Below are 22,137 nucleotides of genomic sequence, written 5' to 3'. Positions count from 1 at the left end.
TTCTTTTATTTATTTTTTCGTGATATCACTACTTAGTGAGTGACTTGGGTTATTAAATGGCGGTTACATGGAAGGATAAATGCATATCAAGCCGAGGTGGGCTGATTTGTGGAACTATAAATGGTAAGCGGCTATCTTGAAAATATGCTACTGGAGAAAGGATCGTCATATGTAGCATCTGAAAGGCCTTTGGGGCGTTGGTTTTCGTTCAGACGACAAGAAATAGAACCAACTGTTTTGGAAAGTAGAAAGAATATGTAGACCATCCCTCTTGGCTAGGACTGAGCCCATTCTTTTACAACTCCTACTACCATCTACATAGCCAGTTCTATTTACCGGCAGAAGTCCGCACTAAATTACTAATTAGCAAACCAGCTTTTCCGGGTGCGGCGGAGAAGGAAAACCCATCACAAGCCATGTATTGTTGTAAATCAAGGGATCACGTAAATTAATGCACCGATTAGAGGAGAGAAGACGTGGAAAACAGTCAAAATCGGAAGGCTTCATTCTTCCTCTAAATTAAGCAAGAAATTAGGTAGTCCTGGTTTCCCTCTCCCCGTGTAACGGAAACGAATGCAAAACAAAAGGCAGAAGTCACATAAATGATAAAGAGTGAGACGGAGATAAAAAGGGAGCCGATAGCTCAAGCGCACCATCCACTCTGCCGCTCTTGACACCTGGTTTCTTGCTCCCCCTAGCTCTGTAGATTGCAGTTGTCCGCAAAGCACGTGTTAGAAAGTAAAAAGAATGTATGGCGAATGTGTGTGTTGCCCGTCTATTTGGCTTGCCCGCTTGTCTTGCCACCCTGCTTCTTTTTGCCGACGCTCTGTTCCTCTTTGCCTTCTGCCTTGCCAACACAAGCCATATTTTCTTCACTCTCCTGCTTCGACCCTTTTCCGGTGAGTCCGTCACCTTTAGGCTCCACCTTCTCTGGTAGGTTTGTATTCAATTTGTCGTTATTTCTTTCGGGTAGCTGCCCGTTCTGTGGTTGGTTCTCGCAAGCAGGCTCTGCCAGAGAACTTGATTCACCTGAGGCTGCACCACCCTGCTGCTGCGATGAAGAGTGGCCAGGTCCAGCTGGAGGAAGGAAAACTCCGGTCCCGGGAACCAGCATCCTGGGTGGTGGCGGCCTTGTGACTGAGGACCATCCGGTAGTCGCCACAGGCATTGCCACGGGAGGTGGTGGATAAGCAACTGCTGGTGCAACAGATGCACCTACAAAGATTGGCTGCATGTCACTTGCAGGCAGATGTTGCGGACGGGCCGGTGGCACGGGCAGGACGCCGGTTGAGGGAACGGCATTGTAGTGCTTAGGGTTTGGATGACGAATCATGTTTGGCAGCCGTGGGGTTGGCACCCATGGTGCAGGTGGCACAGATGACTGAATGCGCATCCCGTCGTTTGATAGCAATCTTTTTGGCTGTGACTTGGTAAAGGTCACAATGATCCGCTGCTTCCGGATGGAAGGGATTGCATGTTTGGCAAAATCCGCACTCTTTCCTTTCATAACTAGTAGAGACCTGTACGAGGACCCTCATATTAGCAACACATACCAGCAACTCCCAATCAACACTCGGTCAATGTGACACATGCGTGGATTCCTTATCTCTCCGAACCATGAAGTCTCTTCGCACTTTCTATCCATCTAAATTATGAAACAGGCTGCTAAGGAAAATTATAATCGAGAACAAAAGATTAGCTAGAGAAGCCAGTCAGATCACCAGTTTAATCAAGTACTGGGATGATTACCTGCAATGAAGCTGGAATCTCCAATTGCCATTTGCATCATTATTTATCTAATTTGCAGAAGAAGAAATGTGTCTGACTACTGGATTAAATATATGCGGATAAAGGTATCAAGCACATTGGTTTCAACCTTTTTCTTAGAAAAGGGTAGGTAACGGCTTTGAGTGATGGATGCAGCTTCATGGGATCTAAGGAGAAGCATGGAGAGCAGATAAAACCAACAATGGAGTACTTGCAGAAAGGAAACAAAATCACTACTTACCCTGCCGATAAAGAAAGCCTCAGAGAGCCCCTGTAATCTCCAGGGTGATCTATATTTATCACCCTACCAAAAACCATAATGCATTTTGTCAGGACCAGTCCACAGAATGGTCGTACAAACCATGGAGGGCACATGTGGGGCTGAGAATGGTCCCCCTACAAATCAAGTATCCAAAGGTTATAAACTTTTGCATGTATTCAAATGTAAGGCTATAAGAAGTACTACCTCATTGAAGAAGTCGATGATACAAGAATCTGGTTTTACATTCATCACTTGCGATTGGATTAATCGATCAGCAATATCTTGCAGTGCACTGGGCATTTGCTCAACCTTGCGATCTGAAGTGACAAAAAAGGTTCGTAAAAAAAAATATGCCACCTTAACTAATTGTTGTTGAGCAAGATCTTACCTTTTGATGTCCCAGTTCCTTTATCGTCTTCCGGAGGTCCATCGATAATAGGAACACCAAACTGAAGTGCTTCCCTTCCTCTGCCTTTCATGGGCCGCTTTGAAGGCACAAATGTCTGTCCTGCTTAGAGTTATTACCCCAAACATTGTTAAGCACTAATGAGACTATCACCAGGAAAAGGTTATAAACGGCAAGCAGAGAACATCTTCGTGTCACCATATTTATAGAATCAGCAAAATAAACACAAACTTAATGGTCCAGGTACATGGCACTCTTAGATACTGAACAAAATGTACACATCAAACTTATGGCAGATGGCTTTATTATGACTAAAGCTTCTAAAGGGGAACACATGATATACTTGGTTCTACTTGGACTTATAGGCAGGACACCAATGACGCGTCCTACATTTTCTTTGGTAGGTGAATCAACAACTTTCGAGATTGATAAAAGTGAGACTTTAGCTGCCAGAAATTATTAAATGAGGAACAAAAAAATGTGACAACATCCAACACCATAAAATTTAAATGAATAACCTCACCAAGTGCCTTGCTTACAAAAAAAAGGCATAAAAATTGCTGAAAATTTTTGCTACCGATCCAGTAGACATCGACTAAATATGGAACAAGAAATTAACCTCATAGACTTCCCGCAGTCATAGTATTACAGACAAATATTTTCGTGAATCAAAATGTCAAAAGCGTGACAATTTAGAGCAAGAGGCCAGATGAAGGGGAATGCAGCATAGAAAAAGAATATCATATAGTTCATATAGTAACTTTTAACATGCACAACAAAATGAAACCAAAGATACAATGGAAAGAGCAACAATAAACGAACAACAATCCAGCAACCACTTACAGTTTGTTTCCTCCTGGAATTACTGCAATGTCCACTTACACATCGAAATTGATACTAGTCAAGCGCTCTGTTCCTCGGAAGGCGAAGGATTGAGCAGAAGCTTAGCAGTGTAAAAGGTCATTGGCCTAATCTTATTGTCGTTGTTGAGAAATCACCAGTTCATGGCCGGTTCCACCGTATTAGGTCTCTAACAACAATGAAGTGGGCACACAAAAATGGGCCTTTTGGCACAAAAGTAGTCCAGACTGACATGCTTGTTGTTACGATTGTTATTTATATTTCACTATAAGTCACCACCCATGCTTCCTAACGAATGTAAGTCATTTCTCTGTATTTTTACTACCAAGTACAAGATTGATGGTAAATATTAGCATTCCACTAAAGGGTCGTTATTTGATAGAGCTACCTGATTGGTCTGCATGATTACATCCAAGATGGAAACAAAATGATGCAGGCCAAAGGTCTACTTGGATCCAAGAAGTCACAGGATAGGTTTGCTGGACAAAAGTCTGTTTGTTAAATAGTCATTCATATAGAAAACCTATGCATTAATAACTTCCGATAACAGAATTGAAAATAGCTTGTTCAAATGCCCCAGTACATGCAAAATACAACAAAATAGGAGATTACTGCCAAAAAATAGCTACGGTCTAAGTTTGAGGAATTTGTTATTGAACAGAATATGAAGCCATACAAATCAATATTGTCCTAAAAAGAATTCAAATGAAGGTGAGAACTAAATGGGAGTTTGCATCCTGCCCCCAAACGTACTCAGAATGATTCAGCTAGGATAAAATATGATCCCATAACCAGCAGAGAGCAAACATGATACAAAGTACACTCAGTAGGGTGGTAAAAAGTAAAAACCAAACCAATAAACAGAAAGCATTACAGGCCTTAAATTAGTGCAATCACAATAATTCGTGACAAGATAGTGTAATACTCTGCCAATTGTCCTCCAAGAACCAATGGATGAATGATACTACATTTCCTTGTCCAGCACTTTAATAAAGCAAACCAATGCCCACTGTTTTTTTCATGCTTCTTCACCGCTAAAGCATGGGTTATGAAACGTACAAGAAGCAAATAAAAATCACAGTTGAACAAAAGGACCAGAAGTGCATTTTTTAGCCTTCGCCAGCATATCATTACTAATCAGCCCAGATTCCACTCAAAACATAAACAGGAGACAGTCCTAATACCTGCTTATCTTCTATCAAGATAAGAATCCAACTAGATACTGCAGACAACTTCTTCATTTGATGCCTAAATCAACAAAGAATGGAAAGAAGAAGAAGAAGCTGCAGTGACATCACGAGCAAAGCATAACATTTTCATGGGAAATTTTCAACCCAATTACATCATTTCACCACAAATTCTTTCTTCACCAGCACAACAAAAACAAAATCTAAGCCATTAGAACGTGAAGAGCCTAAAGAAAGTACAATTGAAGCCAAAATTAAAAGAGAATTGGCTCACCTTGAAGCTCGCCTCTTCTACCGGCAGCTCTAAGTTCATTTGCCAATGAGAAAAGCTTTGAGATTTCCGAGCTATCAAAAAGGTCTTCATATAGTTCAAGCCCTTCAACAATATTTATCTAATCACAACAAAAACTTCAATATTAGCCCCAGTTATAGCCCTATCAACTAGAATGTAGTAAAAAGGGAAATGAATATTAGCCCCTCCAGAAATTTGTAGAAAGGATCCTACTAAAGAGTGAAAGGAACATAATCACAGACATGAGAAAAGTATCTTACTGCCTTCCCATCCAAGATTTCAGAATTCATAAAAGTTTTAGGGATTGGAACACCATTTTGCTTGTCCTCTTGTTTCTCTTTAATGTCAGAATCATCCTCTTGAACATCATTTTTATGATGACCTGAATGAATAATCAAGCTAAAATGTAAAATACCTTTCCCAATCAACAGATGGCAATTCTAAGATAAGATTCCAATAGATACAGAAAAAATTTGAGAAAGTAAGGTGAACAAAGATAGCAAAATAATCTTGACAAAAAAGTTATAAGAAATCCAAATTTAAAGCCTATACAAACTTGAATTATTCGATAATTGTAACACAATCTACATATACATGTTGTCATGTAAAAAAAAATCCGCAATGTAGCCAGATTAACAAGTCAACAATGGGAAAGTACAGGTCATGGTTGGAGAAATCACTGACTTGGTGTCCAACTATGTAACATGGGTACGTTATTTTTGGTGGAGTACCCGTACCGGTTGGGTGCGACATTGGTACGAGTACGCCCTCAAACACGGCTCGGGTACAGTCAACGTACCCAAGTTCGTATCCGTCTATAAACAGACTCGGTCAATATTGACCGAGTCCATTTTCGTCAAAAACTTAAGGTTTTTTTTTTGTTTTCATATTTTCTTTCAAAAACACAGAAACTCGACAGAATTGTGGGTTTTGTTTTGCTCTTCTCACCGTTGTATGCTGAGCAATAACTCCAGCGACCTCTGGTGACCTTCCTGCATGAACTATTTTTTCTTTTTTATTGTTGTTCTTAGTAGTATTTTTGTTTTTCTTCTTTTACTGGTTTTTCATTTTTAATTTTCTTTTTCTTCTTCGAAAATCACATTGTCTACCCTTTCTCTTTTACATTTATGTGCAACCATGCTCCACAATGCTGAGCCATTCCAATATCTTCTATATTTGGTGCCTAAATCCTGCATTTTCTGTAACTGAGACATTCCAGTTCAGCATTTAGTGCTTAGATTCAAGTTCCACAATGTTGAGCTGTGTTTTGGATGTGAAAGTTTGACTGATGTTCATATTTGACTATCGAAGGGGCTGCTCGGTTGTCCATATGTTTAAAGTTTTTCATAGGTTTCTTAAAAACACTACTGCAAGATCTATTGATATATATTTTATATATTGTTTATTTGATATATATATATATACGGCCATACCCCCACACCCAAGTTTTTTGGAAATAGACCATACTCGCACCGGCACTGGTACCCGTACCTATGTGACATAAGTGTCCAGGGTTGCGAACCAGGTTTTGACCGAAGTCTTGTCTGTAAGTTGGCTGAGTTACCAAGATATTAAACCAGCTACTAGTCAGTCAGACAAATCACTATTTTGACAACTAATCCTGGGCAAGCAAGTCACCAGCAACTAGTGTTGTCTAGTCACCCAACTAGGGTTGCTTAGTCATTGACCAACTATAATTTTGACAACCTACTATAGAAATAGTTGTTCAACAGATGCTTTCACCCTCTTCTGGTGTATTTTTTGCACTTTTCTCTTTTAACATGGCATTGAACTGTGTATACAAACATACTTGATATGGTCTGTATATGTTCTTTATTTATCTACAAGATATACATACATATAGTGTGTGTGTGTGTGTGTGTGTGTGTGTGTGTGTATATATATATATATATATATATATATATATATATAGAGAGAGAGAGAGAGAGAGAGAGAGAAATTAGTAAGGACCAGCCAACTGGTCCACTCAGTCAAATACTTTTGTATTTTGACGAAAAAACTAACTATGTAAATGTGTTTTCTATACCACAACTATGAAAACCAACATAAAGTTTGTAGTTTTTGGATATACAAGATAAGTTTTATAAAGTAAATAAATTGTGATTGTTGATTACAAAACTTTTAGTTTTATAGAATCTTAGTCACAAATTTAAAACATGTCTTTTTACATGGATTTACAATATAAATTTATACATTAATATATACACATATGTGATTGTATATGTACCTATACACATATATATTCATATACACAGAGAATAGAAAATAGATAATACATTTGTAGGATATGTAGAATATAAAGAACCATTTGTCTGTACAAAGTTACAGAAATCTACATACAATATACAAGTAATCTAAAAATCTTTTCTATACATGTTTCTATGTTTTATACATGTTCTCTATTTTATCCATCAGACACACACACATATAGGATATACAGAATATAAAGAACCAACCATGTACACTTTGCGCAGACATCTTTAAATATTAACAAACATTCGATTAATAAATTACATACATCAATTACGAAGAATGCGCAGAATATGCTAGTGATATAATTATATAAAAATGAACAGTGTATATGAAGATATAAGATTATACGATTTAGATGTGTGTGTGTGTGTGTGTGTGGTGTGCATCCCCATTAACATGTTTGTGTCTTTATAACTTCTTATTAGTTTCATAATTTTAATTTACTCATCCAACTCAAACCCTAGTCACAACTGGTCAGTTCAGTGGCTTGGCTAAGCTATGTTCAAGCTCCAATTTTGTGAACTAAGGCAAAGGTTTTCTTCAGCCGCCCATGCCAGTAATGAAATTTAAGATGGAGAACACAATAGCATCATTGACTTCCTCATAACATTTTCTTCCTAGCGCACTCATTCCCATAAGCATCATCCATGTATTTGCTCCTTATCACTCAATCTGAAACTATGTTACCAAAATTTGATGTTTGGACACAGGTCCATCAAGGCCCTAAATGACAAGTCAGGATATTAGTCAGTCGACTCAGTCCATGTTAGTTGACTAAGATAAAATCAATATAGAAGTGTAAAACACCAGAACAATTAGAGAGATAAAAGTAATAAAAGACAAAAATATCATTATGACTTATGAGTCAAGTAAACCACATATACCAAACGATCACAGAGAATCTAAAAAAGTAAGAATACTGCAGGTGTTTATAACAGTTTTTTAGCTGTCTAAAAGTTATCCTACTTAAAGGAAAGGCGAAAATGAATCCAACAAAATTTAAATTTTGTGATCTCAAACCACCGACAATTGACCTACTTGGTAGACTAGTTGCCCAACTAGGCATGGATGACTTTCAGGCCAGAGCCTAGTCACCAGACAACAGACAAGGCCAATCAGTCAATTGGTCAGAGATTTGAACAGCCAAGTCCTAATGTATTTAGCTTCTCTTAACAATTTTTTAGAAATATCAGTTCAAACTTCACTTTAATTTTAGTTTTGGCAAGGATAAATTACTAATTTAGTACCAACTAAGTCCAATATTTACTCTTAATAGATACTTTCCTTATGTACCTTTTTTCTTTTTCTCATGCCACCCAATACTTTTAGTATTTAAAAATGTTATTTATAAAATTCAAAAAAGCCAACCGAGTTCATTTAACAAGAGATAAATGGTTTTCTTCCAGGTAAATTCTGCATACAAGAATGTGCCTCCACATAATCTAGAAAATTTTGAGAAAAAACGTACAGCCAGAATCTTTTCTGCATTACAGAAAGCAGGATCACCAAATATAGGAGGCCATGATGTTGCGAGGAAGCATAAAGATATAAATTATGCATATTGAAACTCTGTTAGATCCACTTTCACGCCTTGTTGGTGAATATTGTACGATTCCACTCCAATAAAACAAAAATAACACAAGCTGCTGTTGCAAAAAACGGTTTACAATTATAAAGTTTGGCAGTGTAGCACCCTGCCTTTGTCGCTTTTGTTTCCTGAGGTTCTGTAATTTAGTTCTTTTATACCTTTTACAAAACGGGTTTCCCCATGATTTGTAACATTCTAATAGTTAATACATTCAGTTTGATAAAGTTGCCACCGTTTGTAAGCTGTAATCTGGCTCAGGGTTTATCCATCTATCGCCACAGGACATTCTGCATCCTTTTAGCACCATTTCACTAGAAACAGGCTGAATTGCATCACGCCTGATGGGATCCGGTGCATAATCAAACCCACCAATTCAATAATCAGAAATGCATATAATTGACTTATAGAAATGGAATATGCGCCTTGTGTAACCTAATACCATCCCTTCATAAAAATGAGAAAGAACAGAATAGGACAGGATGTCGTCATGCAAGCAGCGTGGAACTACAGGTAAAATTTGGAAGGCGCTTATGACACCCCATCCTGACGTGTAAGAAAAAATCAATAAAGTCGCTTTTTACTTTTTTTAATTTTGATTATCGCGATCCCTTAATGATACTAATGAATCGCACAAACTGAAAGGACCAAGATCTAAACCTTGAACGTTCATTCACTTACCTTCGCTAACATCTCCAGATTTTGTTCCATTGGCTTCTAATACCACGTCATTGCTTCCCTTTTGTTCCGTCTCTGCTCCTTCATTATTCTCAGAAGAGATAACGCTCAGCCCAGAAGACGCAGACTCAGGCTTACTGACTTCCGCCCCAGAAATATCATTGGCTGAGCTCTTTTTGGTACTAACAGATGATGATGACGTTTCTTGATTAGCAGAATGTGAATCTGCATCCGCCCCATGATTCTCCCTTGCATTTTCCACAGCCGTGCTCCTGTTACCATGTCTTCCGCCCACAATTTGCAGAGAAGGTTTTTTGGGCTCTGGTTTCGGATGCAGATAGGAGCCTGCTGCTGAGGATGGATCCGGATGTCTGGGCTGCCTTCTCCAAGCAACCTGTTGAAGAGAGTGCACCACGTCTGCCACTGAGAAGTACTGCTGCATATGGAGCACAGGTGTCCATGTAGACCGTCTCTGTTGGATGCACCCAATCGCAACCTCGTACTCTCCTGGGTCCCCAATGCACCTCAGATGATAACAGAGGGAGTCGATGATTGCATTTGCTGCCGCAAATTCAGCCCTTAGCCAAGAGATAAAGGCGTCCCGCTCGTCGGGGAACCACTGCCGCTGGTGAACATCATTGCCGCTCTGAAACTGCATTCTATCTGGAATGCCTACGCGTGGACCGCTCTTGATCGCTGCATCTCCGGATGGCATGATCGAGCAAAATCAGACCTATCCCAATCGCATTTCACACGGATCCCTCGCCACTCGTAGTTAGACGGACGGTCCAACGATCTGACACCAAGACTCCTGATTGCAGGGCCAATTTTGATGCTCCGGCCACTCTTAACCCAAAACTCAATCTCTTTTCCACCGAGCAGGCCGATCCTTCGTCCTCAGATCTACTATTTTGCACGACTAATGGTCTAATGAGTAGAATTCTCCAAAAACACAAGAAAATGAACAGACCGAATTACAGAGCCTGCTCGGACGATCCAAATTTTTACCAACAAAACCCTCGAAAGCTAATACTCCTCATCCGGATCCGACTATCCAAATGCAGACAAATGGTTCAATTGAACGGACAGCCGAATCGGAGTACAAGAAAAATAAGACACTCGATATCTGGATGAAGTAACCAGCAGCTTGTCGCGGATCGCTCCCGGCTGCCCGATCCACCGCCAATCTAGATCGACCAACGGCTTCCGGCCACTGTTCCTCGAAGGCGACCCCGAGATTCGGCCGGTAAACACAAGAAAAGACAAAAGCAAGAAAAAGAAAGAAGCTACAGCAACGGAATCGCCCCGCTGTTCTTTAAAAATTATCAACCGGAGAACCCAAATGCAGAGCCAAACGCAGCTCACTCCGTCGTCTCGGCCTCCAAGATCTGGAGAACAGCCCCGATCTTAAACGCGACGGATCTGAAAATCTTGGAGATGAGTCCTCCCGCGAGCGACAGAGACAGAGAGCGGTACAGAAAGGAATGGAATGAATAAGGAGCACACACGACGCAGGCGGAAGAAATAGTTACCAAACGAGTGGAATGGGCGGGGAGCCGTAACGTAGCGAGAATAAGAGAAAGAGAGAGAAGAGGTGGAGCTGTGTGAGAGAAGGGTTGGCCCTCTGAGCACGCAACGGACGCAGACGACGATGGCAGCTTTTCCCCACAGCTAGAGCTCCTCCTCACAGGCACACACGCACAGGAGAGAGAGTGTGTGAGAGAGAGAGTGAGGGTCCCGGGGGTTGCTGAGAAGCTCCACTCAAAACTCTTAAAACTGCCCCGGGGTCCACGGGGTGACCGGGAGCAGGCAGTGCGAGCCCGTTGATGCGGTCGACCGAACCCGCGTGGGTAACCGGTTCGGCCGGTGCCCCGTCCCCCTTCACACGGAGCTGAAAGCCGCCCCGTGATCATTCCCGTTTTAGATTTTTCCCTTTTTTTTTTACCTCATTAAAACACTTTTCGTGATTAATTTTCCGTAGAACACAAAATGTTGCAAATATTTCAAAAAAGTGGTTCAATATATTTGGTGCGAAACTGCTTTTAGTAAATCTTTTTTCTTTTTAATATCAACAGTGGTTGTGTGAGTCCGGTGAGTCCGAACACAGGAGACGCACGCACAGCCAGAGGAAGGGGACGTCCCTTGTGACTTAGCATTCAATTTTGTGGGCCAAACGAATCATTGGAGGCAGTATCACATGGGGGGACGCTTCAAACAAAGCCAAGTTCACGATCTTTCTAGGCACTCGATTTCCTTCGTTGAATGGGACACACTGTTCCTTCCTGGTGGTCCTCGCCAAATTTGGATCCCTGTTTATCAGATCCCAGTCTGACATCGTATGCGAATTTGGATTCAGCTACGAAATTATGTGTCAGATCCAAATCCATTTAGTGATTGACACTAGATGTGTTTACCGGATCCAACTAAATGGTTGGAAACAGTTTGTAAAGGCCGATTGACCTGAATCGGTTGCGAATTAGTCAAAAAGATTTAACTAATTGATATAAAATGATAAAACGGATTAATTACTGTTAAGAAAGTTAACAATTGAGGCGAATTTGTCCATGGAATTGAATTTGAATCAACTCATTTAGAAAGATCATGATAAGATTGGTTCAAAATCAAATCAGTAATTAGATATATTCATCTGTTTACATTCCTAAATGATGTCAAGGCTTTCCCAACAAATCGGATCAGATTCGAATTCAACCCGTATTAAATTGGACGATGTCTCAATTTAATATTAGCGAATAACCTGAACTATTTCCCACAGGATCTTACCAAACTCGGATCCAGATTATGACCCGTAGTTTTTTATAATGTTGTTGATGTAAGAAGATGGTGATTTTCTTTATTCAGGCCATCTCTGGTTCATATGTTACAGTACCAGGGTGGGATCTGGGTCCGGGTCCAATCTAGGTCAAGACTGGTGGCAACATTGTGATAGTTTACCTAGATGAGATTGAGTTGGCATGATAAACTAATAGTTTAGTTTCAGTCTATATTGACATCATCTATTTATTCAAGAACGTCTTGGTGATATCATCAAATTCTGTCCCAAGGTAGTAAATAAGATAAAATGCGTCACCTCCATATATATATATATATATATCAAGAAACTTGATAATATAGAATTGTATTGGTCGTTGAGACTTTGATGCCTTTCTTTGTGAGGAAATATAAAACTTAAAGCCCCAAGTATTGAAAAGGTACTAAAACATGGTAATTATGTTTTTTATGGGCAAAAATTAGGTGCCTTAGTTGAAGTTGTGGAATGCAATATGATGTGGCTCAACCCCCCATCTTCCAACTGATGAGGTCACGGCTGTGGTCATACCAACATAGCATTCGAGGCTGTCTACCAAGTTAAATTTGTTACAGATCGTGTCCTTATGTCATTGCGTATAGAACGCTATGGATCCAAATAAATCTAAACGACGGGAATTTGATAGTTTCGAGTTTGAGATCCTCAGAACCGTGGATTTAGATCAGACCCTCCCCTTTGGCATTGTTTTAATTCAATTGGATCCAGATCTGTTTCCTGGTCCAGCACAAGCCTGACCCACTGACACCTTTGGGACTCTATATTTGAATGTTTGTCTCATGTGTAAGGGGCGTCATCAGGCCAATCTCAGTGCCTTATAATATTAATATGTATGATGAATGGCTGATATCTTGTGCATGATAAGTGCTTGACTTTGTGAAATATAATACTGTGTTGAAGAGATTTGAGTATAGAAAAATGAAGAGGAGGGGAGGCATTTATGTGCAGTGCCGCTAGTATTTAAATGCATTGAAGTTTGGGAGGAAAATTTTATATGGGGAGGTTGATCCTTCTTTATGCTTTTTCAGGGACTAAGCATCGTTGTCAGTTGGTATTTATAATCATATTAGGTCGACGCCGTGAACGGTAGGCGCAATAATTCCACAGTGATGTACCTATCGATAAAAATAGGCAGCACGACTGCTCCACTAACGTTTTCATTTTTGTTACTATACAACTTCTTTTTCATGCGGCACTATAACTTTTTTTTTTTCAATTTTGGAGTTAAGAATATATCCAGGGTTCATTTCTCTTTAGATATTATATTTTTTGTAAAAAAATTATCTTTCTATTATCAAAATTTTGATGTTATAAGAGCCATTCTTTTTTTTTTATTAATTAAAAAACGTTGTTAAAGTAAAAAGAACGACAAGCTTAATAAATATTTCTCCCCAAATTACTCTTAAGATCAATTTATCAGGTTAGATTCTCAAGATAATATTTTAATAAATTAATTATATGTAGTGATCAACGGCTAGGCGAATAATTGAGTTGCCTTCTTTTTGTTTGACATTCTCTCCTTGAATGCACATAAAATTTGATTTATTGGCGTCCTATAAGAGAGTTATAACATGGGTCCTACACATTATTCAGAATTTTTTTTCCAGTGGCCACATTTTAAAATTCTTCATTTTTAAATGATTGAGTGAGATGATTTGCTTAAATTAAAAAAAAAAAAACTTCCAATGGCAAAGAAGTCTATGTTACTACCTCGAAATCGATGCCATTTCGGTTTGCTAACCAATATGGTGTATGGACGGACATACATCACAGCCTATATCAACTTATTTCTTTGTTTTTTTTTTAATTTCTAAAGTAATTAGAAAAGTAAAAAAAAAACACATAAAATGCAATATATAATATAATAATCACGATAATCACTTGATACTTAATGCATCGTCGTTTAGCAATAGTAATAGCTTATTACTATTTTATAAACCTGCCCCATATATAAAGTAGGTTCGATAATATAGTGTTTCGTGAATCTATCTCAAAAGTTGAAATATTTTCATCATTCTATACGAAACACATTCTGATCATAAAACTTAGAAGAAAAAACCTTCCTTTTCTTATTTCGATTTTTCAGAGTTTCTATTTGTTCTTATGTAATTTCCCAAATCATATATCAAAATCATGATTTAATTTATATAAACTTAATGTTGACAGTGTAGGTATCGGGAATAATCTTCAGGCCATCTTTGAGGCTTCCAAACAGACATTTATATGCAAGTGGAACACATACTGACGGCTAAACGAATGACTGTGATGTGAAAGGGACCTTTAATGGTGGGACTCGATTCAGTGACCTCAGTGCACATGGTAGGGCCGGTGCAGTCCAATTGCCTAACTTTTGCTAGATTCTGCAGATCGAAAATCTTTGTTTATTGCAATCTTAATCACAGAATCATTTTATTCAAACCGTCGTTTTCTTTTGTGGGAAAATGGGAGTTACAAAAATAAAAAGAAAGGAGAAAAATAAAGTCCATTGTGAGAAAAAGGATGAAATCGGTGTGTAGATGCATTATATTTTTGTCATCTTACATACAAAAATAATGCTTTCTATCAGCAGGCGGCTCTTTACAGATTTTCTTAATTAGAGTTTAACGAGTATTTATTAAACTTTAAAAAGTGAGGAATGATTTGTTATTTGCTCAAACTTTAAATATATATTTTTAATTTTTTTTCCAATTCATTAGCATCTATTGAGTGTTTACAGATCTGCATTAATTTTCTCCTAATTTTAGAAATTATTTACTACAAAAAGAGGGATGCTTATCGCAATTACTTGGTATTACCCAGTGGAAACTCATGGCAACAACAAAATTTTGATTTTTAAAATTTCTAAATGTTTAGCTAGTCAGATCTACATGAACTCTTTGAATAAATCTGATACATCGGAATCATCTATGACACAAGTAAGACTCATGAACCTGCTCCAATCTTTAGGATAGATTTATGAAACATTTACATGATGTTTCTGCGGCGAAACAATCTCTAAGGATCATGATTTTATGTAGCAGACCCCTTATCGGCTGGTATACTAACAAAATGTTATCAAATAACTTTGATTTTATAGTAGCTACGGCCAAAGAAACGGTTTGGTACAGGTGGATGCCTCACGCATGTTAAGGGGCAGAGCCAGAAAGTTTTTATGAGAGGCGCCGAATGAAAGTTTTTAAATTTTAACATGGACCCAAATATCATTTTTCAAATTTTTTTTATATAAAACAAGTGAAATTTTCTAAAATTTACATGCAAATTTTTAAAAAAAATTTTTGAGGTAGGGCCAGGCCCCCCTTCGCTCCGCCCCTGCGCATGTTGACATGGTCTTTTATATCACTGCTCAAACATCCTCCTTATTTTGGGTTGGTGGAATCTTTACCAAACTATGTGCATTTTAACTCTTGACCTATTTCAACTTGAAGCCCCAGTAAGGTGAAGAAAGCCATGATTGGCTTGACTTAAGTATAATACAATTCATAAATATTTTTCTTATGAGTTATATGACAAGACTCGGCAAATTTATTTTAGAAATGTTGTCAATTTGCCCTTTGTTTAATATTATCATCAAACATATTTTTCAGGTGTCCTTTTCAAAGGGACAAAACTAGAGCAAAGTCCTCCACCTGTGACAACATCTGCCCACAGTTGTTGTTATATATATATATATATATATTTCTCTCTTTGAAGCCAAGAATATGTTCTTCATTATGAAGCGCCTCTTCGTAGGACCATTCATCATTGCCACCTTCTGCCCCTCATCTCAATTCATTATTCTCATTATCATGACCACTCTCCCCACATCCCTTTCATTTCCGACTGTGCTCTCTATGATTCACCTTTAGGTATATGTGCCAAAAGCATTATATTAACTTGCAAGGGAAAAACAATCATCTGCAATTTCTTCAAACTTTTTTTTTTTTCTTTTCTTCTTTTATGATGAGGAGCATGGTCCAGAACTTGGAATATATTTCTGTTTGCCCTTTATTGGATGCGTATGTTACCCATGTCCTGTTTTTAATGGTCTTTTCTGTGAAACTAGTGGAGTACCCCATCGGATCTGTTTAGTTGGATCTGGTAAAGAAAGTTTATTATCATGATTTCCGGTCATGCTTAATTCTAGAAACAAAATTCCACTTCAAATTGAAATTAACATGAAAATTCTAGTTCTAGTTTCCCTTTATTTTTGACAATCTAGAATTTTTGATTCTAGAATTGAAAACTACGTGTTTAATAAAACTAGAATTAAAATTCTAAAATCGATAAATTAAAACCATCATGATATGTGGCCTAACGAGAGATGAAAAAATTCTAAAATTCTGAAATCATAATTTTATCCTCTAAGGTAGAATCACAACTCCGGAATTTTGATTTAAGAATGAACCTGTATTTCTAGAATCAAAATACTTTGTTTGATAACTTAATTCTCATTTCATCAAAATGAGAATTTTAATGCTAAAACTCAAAAAACTTTAGAATTTTAACCTAAGTCAAACCTAATAACATACAAATGTCGAATCTTATGTTAGTTGTTGCTGGTAAGATTCAAAGTTGGCTCTGAATTGGCATTTGAATCCGAGTTCGATTCTGTAGATCCAATTATATATATATATATATATATATATATATATATATATATATATATATATATATATATATATATATATATATATATATATATATATATATATATATATATATATATATATATATATATATATATATATATATGATTTTGTCGAAAGAAGATGTGATGTGTCATGAAAATGAAAGCATCATGAAGTTTTCTTCAGTTGCAGCGCTTGTGGGACAAGAAATCTGATAATGTAATAAAAGCTTTGCTGTAGTGAAAATCATGGAAGAAATATTTCAATCATCTTCGCTTTTTCTTTTCCGACTTCTTTAGTGATATATTTGAGTATGCCCAAAGGCAGGTTCATGTGGGGGCTGTTGGAAAGGGAAAAGGCGAAAGAATAAAACTAAAGTCATATGATAATCTAGTTAAAATTGACCCTGAATGCGTGGTCCTATAGTCTGTGATTAAGAAGTTCGAGGGGTGAGAGACCTCTTGGTTTTTGGGGTTACTTTTTTTTTTTTTGGTTGAGCTTTCAATTAACGAAATTGAATTTGTCGATGAAAACATTTTCCACTAAAGTAATACAAATATTATTTGGATGACTATGGCAGGATGCCAACCTTATATACTTAGAATGACATTATATCCCAGTATCAAGCTGAATTTATCAATCATAATCAGAAATGGATCTGCTAACCACACATAAAGAAATCAACTTTAAAAAAATATAATTTATGGTTTCTACTTTTTTGCTTAGAAAAATTTGATGGGGTCTTCCTTCGTTTTGGCATGTCTGCCTTAGAAATGTGGAGCCTTCTTGAAAGGCGGCAAAGTGACCGCAGATTGATGCACCAATTCTTAAATGAGAGTGCATGGAAAAGGAAAATCTTGGTGGATGATAGAGTCATCGCTAACATGAGCTGTGGAGAAAAAGAAAAATTCTTTGGTCCACTGCAAACTTTTTCTATCTGTTGCTTGATATTTCAAACACAAATTGGTCGATTGACGAGGACCCACAGTTTTTAATTCTGCTCCACCACACCCAAATCGATTTTATTGCTTCTTGCTGCTAATCTGTCATCAGCATTTTAATTGGAGCGAAAAACTTGCTGGTTTAATGGAGTTTAGGCGACTAACTGCCATGTGGGTGGTTTCGTTTTCTTCAAAGTTGACAGCTACAGTTTTAAATTCTTCTCTACCAGATTCATTCACTTGAGATTTATTGCTTTTTTGCTGCTAATCTGTCATCGCCATCGTTAGCGTGAAGAACTTGCTCATCTAATGGAGTTAGATTACTGCTGCCATGTGGGTGGTTTCGGTTTCTTCAAATTTGAAATTTACTCTTCAACAAAATGATCTTCTGTTTTCTTCTCACAGTCAATTCAATGAATTCAGATGTGTTCTTGCATTTTTGGTGGCCCCTGCTAATAATCACACGCATATATCAAATTACGGCAAGCAACACGTACTCGTAGCTTCCTTCAACTACAAGGTCTTCAAATCCCCAGTCCCTTCCAATAATAAAATCTCCATTTGGTAAAGATAACTAGTAAATGTCACCAAATTCACGCAACATCAACGTGATCGAAGCAGAATGATGCGCAAAAGAACAAACTTTCCCCTCACTTGCAAGAAAACACAGTCACTGCTACTTCACTCAGTTAGGTAGGAGCACAGAGTCTAAGCTGTCATCTTTCTATCTAAATTGATATGTATATCTTTCTTTCTTTCCTCAGCTGGTCCCAACTTTCCACCAGCTCCCCATGAATTCACATCAATAAGAATCCACAATAGAATCTACAGTACCGCACCATCATCTCCCTCCCTCTCTGTCTCTCTCTCTCACAGAACACGCAGAGGAACTCACAACTCTCAATTATCACAGTCATGGTCATATTATTAAATGGAAAATGTGGATGGGAAAGTACATTGAGAAACAATCATAGGAAGACAATAACAACAATAGATGGGTTATAGAGGGAAGCAGAGAGACCAGGTGACCATTTTGATGGAATCCAAAGCCATCAACTAACAACACCTTAATAAATTTTTATGTACACACACGTGAAGGCAACAGAACCCAGAAGCGAAAGACCATAATGTTCCATGAATCAAAACGTGAAAGCAATCTCAACCTCTTGAAAAGAATCGCCCATGAATGGCTTCTGCTGGTGCCTGGTGGTGCTGCACTTATTCAAGGGCTCATGCAGAACGGCGATGTCGACGGCCGTGACGCCGCCGCCTGCCGAATTTAGTTGCCCCAGTCTCGCCGAGCCTGTCAGCTATGTCCGGCTGGAGGACGCACTCCGGCAGTGGAACGGGGTACCTGACACGGTCGTAGCAGTAGGAGTAGGTCATGTGCTTGTCCCTGAACTTGTCCATGGCGGACATGTCCTCTGGAGAGAGGGTGAAAGCCGAGAGGACGGAATGGGCACCATCGCAGGCGGACTGTTGCAGCTCAATCGGGTCGACGGCACAGCCGTGGAGGATGAGATCGGTGAAACGGGCGACGTAGGGAGCGAGCTTGTAATTGACCTTATATCGGCCGCCGGAGGTTGCCCACTCGGAGCCGTCCCAGATGGTAGTGTACAGAGACATGGGTTTCGTGGGGTAGTCGCCGGCCACCGGTTCCGTCCTCTTCACCTCTCTAATAGGCACGTTGTCGACGTAGAAACTGGAGAAAAAAATGCCGAAAACGTATGATCAAATCATCAATACAACAAAGAAGAAGAAGAAGATATTGCTCTACCACACGGGGAAGAAGGAAAAGGAAATAAGTCTCTTGGGGAATGAAAAGAGAACTGCTTTCTGCATGGGAAGGAACACAGAAGGCTCTACTCCCCACCAAAAAAGAGATTGAGAAAGAGGTGGAGTATGTAACTGAAATTTGCAAGAGTCAAGAGATTGACCTGTACATGGGAAGGAGACAAGCAACGACATGAATGTCACCAGGAAGGAGAAAAGGAGGCTGATGATCAGGAATTGAGACAGGGAGGCCGGTGTCAAATTGTTACTAGGAAACATATATAATCAAATTTTTCAAAAAAGGCAAAACTCGTGGACAAATTATCTTTGAAGAACAGGTATGAGGTATCCCATCACATGAGGAAAGGTCTAAAAAGCCAAAAACAGAGGGAACTCTGTTACATGAAAAATAAAGAGCAATACTTTCTAGTAAAATATATTCAACAGCCCTGCTGTGTTACATGGAAAAGGATAAAAAAGAAGAAAAAAAAAGAATGAAGCTTCAAATGAGATAATGAAGAAGGTCACTATATTATATGTGAAATAAAACCAACAGAAGCACCTTGGAAGAAAGCAGGCGAAAAAAAATGAAGAGGGAGAGAAATTACACGATGTGGGTATCAGTCCAGAGGATGCTGTATCGATGAAACTCCTCAGAGGGATCAAACCAAAGGCCATAACGCTCCTCCCTCCCTCTTGCGGTGCTCCCATTGCCATAAACATTCGTCTGCACTCTCCACTCTCGGCCCCGGATATTTCCCAAGAACTCGAAATCTATCTCGTCGTGATTTGTCTCGAAGATGTCCGCATTTGACATCTATCACAAAACCCAGTTCCAAATCCATATCAAAACAAAAAGAAGTAAAGACCAAGGAAGGAAAACGACGACGAAGGAGAAGAAGAGATCAATAAATTTACATAGAAGGCGACGACCACTCCTGCTGTATAATCCGCCGGCAATTTTATCGAAGCACTAAAGAAACCATACTGGTACAATTCATGAGAGACAAAACCAGAACCTGCAAACAAGCATGAAAGAAAACTAAGGAACAGAATGAAGAAAAACAGAGAGACAGGGGGAAGAGAGAGAGAGAGAGAGAGAGAAGAACCAGAGTATTTGTCCAAAGAGATATGAACTGTCCTTCCATCTCTCTGAACTATGAGATTGTCTTCTCCAAAGAGGTGCGTGTACCCCTCATCGAAGGATACACTCGCCAACTTCTGAAGCACAGATGAAGCTGCAGCTGAGTGATAGAGCAGCAGCAGCGCCAAGGGGAGATGAAGAATCAGAGTGGGAAGAAGACGACTCTCCATTGAGACGCTCTCAGCGGGAAAAAGAAAGTGACCTTTTAGAGAGCTAGAGAGAGAGAGCGAAGGAGCAAGAGAGAGGACGAGGCTTTATATCCTGATCCTTTCGTGCCTCTGACGAGTCCTGTCCTTTGTTTTCTTGTTTCGTTTGATGTTTCTTTAATAGCTGACAATAAAATAAAATAAAAAGAAGTTAATTACGTTAATCCCATCCGCTTTGTCTTACTAATCCAGAGTAGTTGAAGCCAAAGGCCTTATAATGCCCTTGGGAAAGCGTCATTACCATACATGTCCTAGTTCGTAAGTACGCAGTCTTGAGGCGGTGGTCTCCGGGGTAAGTTCGTCATTCTGCTTCGCTACTGCGTCTCCAGAGGCGTGAAAGGGAAGGACATAGGAGTTGATACCGCGATCAACCGAGGCTATTTCAGTCATCATGGCAGCGCTCACTGTGGAGTACGAAAGCCGTTGAACCACACGTGTCAGAGGGTTGTCGTCTTCTTCCGGGTCGGATCTTGCAGATCCCGATACCCACTTCGAAGCGCTGACGTGCCAACTTGGTTGCCACGTCATCCAGGAGGTGGACCGTTGAAAGGTGGGATCCACACTCGAGGGCGGGGAAGGGCTGACGCCGTTAATTCCGGCGCGGGAGAGCCTTCGCCGGCAGGCAGAGCTTTGACGCCGTTAATTTAGGTGTTCACCACTTTTACCACAAGGGGCCATTCTTTTGCAAAAATTCCTCGAGTGTCCCCTCCTCATGTCCATCTGCACAATTACCTGAAGCACCCACCCTTCGGCGAGAGACGTTAAAGGCCGTTCCCCAGGGCGTGGCTGTCCAGCGGCGGCCGGTTTGCAGCGGCGAAGAGTGCTAGATACGGGACCCACCCCTGGCGTTGGATAATCACTTGATACCGAAATTGCCCTTTTGGAGTCAGGCCGGTCCAATGAGCCATAAATGCGAGGCCGGTGACCGTCGAGGGCTTGCCCGTCGCCAGACCGGTCCGCAGTCTGCGCTGGAGCTCACGGGGCGGCGCCTGCCCTCTTGGGCTCCGGGCTGGGGATAACGCTGGTCATTACGTAAGTGTCATTTTTCCTTGCCATGAAGGGTAGAATTGACAATTAAGTTGCGAGAGTGGAAGTGCCGACCAGCTCGGTGAGGAGTCAGCGCCAGCGGCACTCATTGAGTGGGCCACACGGTAGACGAGGAAAAGTATGACGCATTTTCAAGTGCCGTCCATCTGCCCACATCTACGGCAGCCAGAGAGAGTCTTTGGGATGCCGTTCGTTTTCTTGATGATCGGTTTCTCCGGAGATGAACGGCTGCTGGAAGCGCAAAAAAGAAGGAATATTAATTTTGCTGATTTCTGATATGGGC

The 22,137-nt window shown here is 39.6% G+C and overlaps 2 protein-coding genes across 3 annotated transcripts; both read right to left on the bottom strand.

The window, feature by feature from the left end:
• Positions 1 to 477: 477 nt before the first annotated feature.
• Positions 478 to 11,052, bottom strand: LOC116258611 (RNA demethylase ALKBH10B). Of its 2 annotated transcripts, XM_031635840.2 has the most exons (8): positions 10,845 to 11,052; positions 9,316 to 10,734; positions 5,036 to 5,157; positions 4,758 to 4,875; positions 2,418 to 2,537; positions 2,234 to 2,346; positions 2,009 to 2,163; positions 478 to 1,520 (listed from the first exon to the last, which is right to left on the bottom strand). In XM_031635840.2, exons 2-8 carry the CDS (start codon positions 10,025 to 10,027, stop codon positions 776 to 778), a joined length of 2,085 nt encoding a protein of 694 aa, XP_031491700.1. In that variant the 5' UTR covers positions 10,028 to 10,734; positions 10,845 to 11,052; the 3' UTR covers positions 478 to 775. The 2 variants fall into 2 exon arrangements, with proteins under 2 accessions (XP_031491700.1, XP_031491699.1); XM_031635839.2 differs by having other exon boundaries at positions 9,316 to 11,052.
• A 7,532-nt stretch (positions 11,053 to 18,584) lies between these two features.
• On the bottom strand, positions 18,585 to 20,836 carry LOC116258500 (probable xyloglucan endotransglucosylase/hydrolase protein 28). The gene is made up of 4 exons (XM_031635666.2): positions 20,567 to 20,836; positions 20,376 to 20,476; positions 20,066 to 20,274; positions 18,585 to 19,386 (listed from the first exon to the last, which is right to left on the bottom strand). The coding sequence occupies exons 1-4, from the start codon at positions 20,769 to 20,771 to the stop codon at positions 18,915 to 18,917; spliced, it is 987 nt and encodes a 328-aa protein (XP_031491526.1). The 5' UTR covers positions 20,772 to 20,836; the 3' UTR covers positions 18,585 to 18,914.
• Positions 20,837 to 22,137: the final 1,301 nt, after the last annotated feature.

The sequence above is a fragment of the Nymphaea colorata genome, chromosome 8, assembly GCF_008831285.2.
Source record: "Nymphaea colorata isolate Beijing-Zhang1983 chromosome 8, ASM883128v2, whole genome shotgun sequence".
Classification (NCBI taxonomy): domain Eukaryota; kingdom Viridiplantae; phylum Streptophyta; class Magnoliopsida; order Nymphaeales; family Nymphaeaceae; genus Nymphaea; species Nymphaea colorata.
Note: the sequence above shows the minus strand (reverse complement) of the source record. Positions and strands in the feature narration are given on the sequence as shown.